The sequence below is a fragment of the Dipteris shenzhenensis genome, chromosome 25 (assembly GCF_047967505.1).
Source record: "Dipteris shenzhenensis isolate YYH24624 ecotype China chromosome 25, Dip_SZ_1.0, whole genome shotgun sequence".
Classification (NCBI taxonomy): Eukaryota; Viridiplantae; Streptophyta; class Polypodiopsida; order Gleicheniales; family Dipteridaceae; genus Dipteris; species Dipteris shenzhenensis.
The window spans coordinates 26,642,857-26,648,707 of record NC_141620.1 but is presented as its reverse complement, the minus strand read 5'-3'; the positions used below and the strand labels follow the sequence as shown (position 1 = coordinate 26,648,707).

The 5,851-nt window shown below is 41.9% G+C and overlaps 1 protein-coding gene across 1 annotated transcript; it reads left to right on the top strand.

Annotated features, from left to right (window-relative positions):
• The first annotated feature begins 348 nt into the window (after window positions 1-348).
• On the top strand, window positions 349-3,786 carry LOC147885677 (beta-amylase 3, chloroplastic-like). Its single transcript, XM_087396103.1, has 4 exons — window positions 349-1,777; window positions 1,894-2,104; window positions 2,241-2,351; window positions 2,481-3,786. Exons 1-4 carry the CDS (start codon window positions 1,065-1,067, stop codon window positions 3,294-3,296), a joined length of 1,851 nt encoding a protein of 616 aa, XP_087252229.1. The 5' UTR covers window positions 349-1,064; the 3' UTR covers window positions 3,297-3,786.
• The last annotated feature ends 2,065 nt before the right edge of the window (window positions 3,787-5,851 follow it).

The window sequence follows — 5,851 nt, the reverse complement described above, 5'->3', positions numbered from 1 at the left end:
GATATCACACAATAAACCAGCAGTCTTCTCCGCAAGGACGTGGCATCGAGGGGTAGAGCTTGGTTTCTGCGCAATGAAGCTACAACAAGTGGCAAGTTGGACTGGGGATCCCCTTTCTTAGGAAAGGGAAGAGGATGAGATGGAAGGTGATTGGAGGAGGGGAAGATTCAAGGGTCAACGATAGATTTTTGTGGGTGAGAGGGAACCAAAAAGATCTGGGGGAAAATGATGAGGCTGAAGATTGGCAACGTCAGTAGTGAGGTAACTTTTGACTCCATCCAATCTAAGCGTGGTATTCCCATTTTAAGATCACAATCCCTTCTTCTGTTCCTTCTTCTCTTTCTTCTGAAAAAGTTCTGATTGCCTTCCCTATATATATTCTGCATTGTTATCGTTCAAAATTCTTAAGCTCCTTCCTCCCATTGCCTTCCACTTTCTTCCTTTTCTTTTCCTCTGTTGTTTTACATCCCTTTCACTTCTTCTAGCTTTAGCCCCTTCCCTTATAGCATGCTCCCTAGTTGCTTGGTCCCTTGAGCTGCTTGCTTCATCTTTTCAATTGCCAAGCAGATCCCCTGTTGACTCTCATCTTGCACTTTGTCCTTTGCTCTTACTCTCAGCTCAGCTGCAAAGCTTCATCCATAGCCACCAGCCCTTGGCCCTCTTGAGCTTTCTCCCTGTGCTGTGTTTTGTCTCATCTCTTGCTTGCTCAAACTTTTGCCTCTTGACTCATCTCTTGCTTCCTGAATGTGCGTAGCCAGAGATTTCTCCTGTGTTTGATACCATCTCTTGCTTCCTGAGCAAAGCTAGCCACCAGCTTCTGTGTTTTATCTCATCTCTTGCTTCCTGTGTGTTGTCTTCAAATCACCAAGGTTATTCCGCCATAGCTTTCTTCTATCCTTACCACGCGCTTTGCCGACATAGTCACCCTCTCCCTACCCAGATATTATCCATCCTCCCTTGTCCTTTACAGCTGGAGCACCTTCTCCCTGTCCACGTTGCTTAGCTTCTGCCCATTCGCCGCTTCTTCCCCTGCTCCATTCCAACTGTCCTCTTCTTCCTTCCTCATGGCTTTCCCTTCCTCTACCCTCTCTGGCTCCCTCTATGGTAGCTCTCCAGAAAGTATCAGAGGTTTCTGGCCTGACGCTCCCCTAGCCGCTGACCCTTCTTCCACCTTCAAATCTGATGGAGCTCGCCTCAAGTTTGCCCCCCAGCGCAAAGTGGTTCATGGCTTCAACACCTCTCTCCACAATCCTGATTCGTCGACACCCCTTTCTGCCTCCCCTCCCTCTACCTCCTCCTTTTCGGATGACTGGTGGAGGAAGCTCTCCGAGAGGCCAGCTTCCCAGTCTGCGGGTTGCTTAGCGGATTCTAGAGGCCCCGGAACTGCCCATTATGCTAGCGAGAAGCTGTTCGATTTTCAGGAGAGTCATTCGCAATCCTCTGCGGAGAAGCAGTACATCTACCAAGACACGCCTACGAGTAGAGGAACCAGCGGAGGGGTTCCTGTGTACGTAATGCTCCCTTTGGACTCTGTCAATCCGAATAGCACATTGAATCGCCCGCGGGCTATGAAGGCCAGTCTGCGTGCTTTGAAAAGTGCTGGGGTGGAGGGCATCATGGTGGACATTTGGTGGGGAATCGTGGAGAAGGAAGGACCTGGGCAGTACAATTGGTCTGGATACAGGGAGCTTATGGATATGGCTAGAAAATCTGGCTTGAAAGTTCAAGCAGTGATGTCGTTCCACCAATGCGGAGGGAACGTTGGAGATAGCTGTTGGTATGTTACTTCGTTTCCGATCATTCGCTTGTAAATCACTCAGTGCATGGTCATATTCAGTCCCTTGATATCGCAATTTTGAGTTGTGCTGTATTGACATACTGTGGATGTTGCAGGATTCCTTTGCCACCTTGGGCGACAGAAGAGATAGACATCAACCCGGATCTTGTCTATACTGACAAGGCAGGCAGAAGGAATTACGAGTATCTTTCTTTGGGCTGTGACACCCTTCCTGTCCTTAAGGGCCGATCGCCTGTTCAAGCCTATTCCGACTTCATGAGAAGTTTTCGGGATGAATTCGAGGATTTTCTCGGAGAAGTTATCGTGGTCAGAATGCTCATTTCTCATTCATCCTAGCAACAAGCAGACTTTGTGATTGTCCTTATTTGTCAAAAGTATATTTCTTGTTGATTAGAGATTAGCTCTGTGCCTGGTTGCTCAATTATTTTTTGGGAATGTACAGGAAATTCAAGTAGGTTTAGGACCTGCTGGTGAGCTGAGATACCCGGCGTATCCAGAAAGCAATAATACTTGGCAATTTCCTGGTAATGGCGAATTCCAGTGTTATGACAAGGTACGACTAAGTATGTGTATCTGCCTCAGAGCTTCTTATTAGTTCGTTTAGTTTTCGAACAAGTAGGACACCATCATGTGCATACATCTGCTTCAAGGTACTTAGTGTCAGTCTGGTATCTTGTTGCAGTACATGGCAGCTAGTTTAAGGGCATGCGCAGAGAGTATAGGGGAGTCTGATTGGGGTAAAGGAGGCCCACACGATGCTGGCCATTACAAACAATTCCCTAATGAAACAGGGTTCTTTCATCGGGAGGGAGCATGGAACACTCCATACGGACAATTCTTCCTGGAGTGGTATTCTGGAAAGCTTCTGGAGCATGGTGAGAGAATCTTATCATCAGCTGAGGGTATTTTTAGGGGCACTGGATCGAAACTCTCAGGGAAGGTGGCTGGAGTACACTGGCATTATGGTACTCGATCACATTCAGCTGAGCTCACTGCAGGTTACTACAATACCAGAACCAGGGATGGCTATCTTCCTATCGCACAAATGTTTGGTAGACATGGAGTGACCGTGAATTTTACTTGCTTTGAGATGAAAGATGAGGAACAGCAGCCATCTTCTGCTCTTTGTAGTCCAGAGGGTCTGTTGAAGCAAGTAACGCTGGCTACAAGGAAGGCTAGCGTACCTCTAGCAGGGGAGAACGCGCTGCCAAGGTTTGATGAAGGTGCACACCATCAAATAGTTAGGAGTTCAAGGTTGACAGATGAGGATAAGGCTCAGGAAGCTGCCTACGAACCTATGTGCTCATTCACATTTCTGAGAATGACAGAGCAGCTTTTTCGAAGTGATAATTGGCCCCGCTTTGTTCAGTTTGTGCGCCAGATGGCAGAAGGAAGAACTTTTCAACCTTGGGAAGAGAAGCACCATGACACTGAGTCACATGTGGATGCCACAAGGCCTTTGATTCAGGAAGCAGAAGCTGCAATGATGTGCAAGTAGTCTGGATGTTATAAACTACAGCACTTGAAATTGTTTCCAGTTGTACATATGTACTGTATACCCGAGTTCTGTACGCATAGCATATGGGTAGCTTTTTACTCATTCTGTGGTTGAAATTTGCTGCGATTGGCATTCATTGTTTCAAAGCTCTTCATGGATTTTAGAGTGAGGTGTTACATGCATTGATTGGCTTTTGATTGGATTACATGCCCCTGGAAGGCTTGTAATGGCAATACTCTGTATGTCTAGCTAGTTATTATTGGAATAGTGCATATTTTTGTGGACTGTGTATGGGGTATACAATCTGTCAATACATGGTAACGAAAGTCCAGATAACTGGTTTGTGCAATTGGTATCAACAGTGTATAGTTGGACTTAACGAGAAGTGCAATCAAAGGTTACAAGCGCACACAGTTTCCAAGTGAATATGTGAGCACATATTGCAATTCCAATGCTTTAAGCTTCATCACATTGTAGTAGACACAATAATTTGGTACCTCCTTTTGGGCATCCCAAGTTGTGATGTCAAGTATTGTTATATAATTTTTGTGGAGTGCTAATATATTCTCTTTTGGGATTGTAGGATGTTGAAGCTTGGGAAGAGGTTTTGTGTATGGTTCGTTCTAGAATATAGTTTGATGTCTTGTAACTATTGGTAAAATTGATTATGCTGTAGAAGTATGAAGAATTTGTAATGTGTGAATTCAAAAATGGTTGGGTGACATCAAAAATGATAATGAATGGGCTTTTAATAACCAAAGCAAGAATGAAAGCTTTGTACAACAAATAAGTGATTAAGCGAAAGAGTTCAAGTACCCACATGACTTGCGAACAAATATCATGAATTTAAATATGATAGTGAAGCCAACTAAAAGTGACCCTATAGTTGGCGGTGTGAAGTTATGAATTTGCAAAAGTAATAAAGACATATGCTTGGGTAAAACCTTTTGATGAAGCTGTTGCATATGAAAGGCATAGTTGTAAAAAATTTTGCATGTTCGAAATAGTTCCCATATAGGATTTGGTAAATTATTGGAAGGACAATGCTTTTCAAAGTGGAGATGTTACACAAATATGGAAACTATGACAAGGGAATTTGTCAAGCTTATATTATGTGATGAAATTGGAATCTCTCTTGTCAATGAAGCAACAAGTTTCATTTCCAAGAATATGGAACATTAGAGCAATGAGCAAGAAGTATGTATCTAACTTTCTAAATTCATAAATTCACAACCATAATGTTGAGAAATCCACAAGGTTGGAAGAAGATTCGCAAAGGCAATAACATGTGTAGCAAGAAGGCAAGAGAGAATATCTAGGAAAATGTGTTAACTCTCACAAGGCAGAGAGTAAACCTTCATATAGAAAAAGAGTAAGAATCAAATTTGGCAAGATTAGTGCATAGAAGGTCTTGTAAGGAATTCAGCCATGAGGAACACTTCAACAAGGCTTGATAGGAGTGAATCATTCTAGACCCTTGCAAGGAAACACAAAAATTTCTCTCACAAAGTAACTCATTCTATCGATTGCAAGGAAATACAAAAATTTCTTTCACAAATTAACTCATGTTGGGTTAGCATACATGAAGTTAGAGAGGTAGATGCATAGAGTAAGACATTTTGGAAAGGCAAAGTGAAATACAATTTCATGAGGGGCACAACTTTTGCTATCCTCCATCTTTATCTATTTCGGACTTTAACATCCTCCTCATCCAAGTTAAATTTCATAAAGTCCCATCCTTTACATCTTTTGCAAGGTTCCCTCAGATCATCAACATCTTTGACCTATGGCTCTTGTAGCTTGTTCTTCATGGTGCCTTCATAATCTTCCTCCATAGATGGTACCCAATGTCCAAAATTGAATGCTTCTTCAATAAATGTCCTCTTTGACATTTGAAAAGAGAACTTAGACCATGATGTCTTGACTTATTGCCCTTCACAAAAAAATTTGTTTCTTCCTCTACTTTCTCTTACCATCTTAAGTGAACTTTGATGTTGTTACCCCATTATTATAGGACAATCAATTTTTGTCCATTGAGAAGAACTTGATTCTTCATTTGAATCAGATTCCTCATGCTATTTATGACCTAGAGATACATTTAAAGTTCTCTTGTTGTTCACTTCCTTTCATATTTTTTAAACTTCATCAAGATTTCCCATGCATGTTATGGGTCATGGCATGTGCTATCCTTTGGCATTTTATTGAAGATGATATCTTGACTATAAAGTATATTTTTTGTTTTTGGATTGTACAGTTGTATGCTTTCTTCTTGTTGGATTGTACAAGGTCAATGCTTTCTTCTTGGCGACATATCATATTAATTTTTGTCCCTCTCTTTTTTATGCAAATATATAGCTTTGAAACCTCTTTTTACCTTTGTTGATAAGAGCATATTTTATTGAACCAAATACTCAAAGATTCCTCATTTGGGTTTATCCCATTCTTCATATGTTGATAAGAGCATATTTTATTGAACCAAATACTCAAAGATTCCTCATTTTGGGTTTATCCCATTCTTCATATGTTGGTGTCATACCTTTTAGAGCATGTGTTGT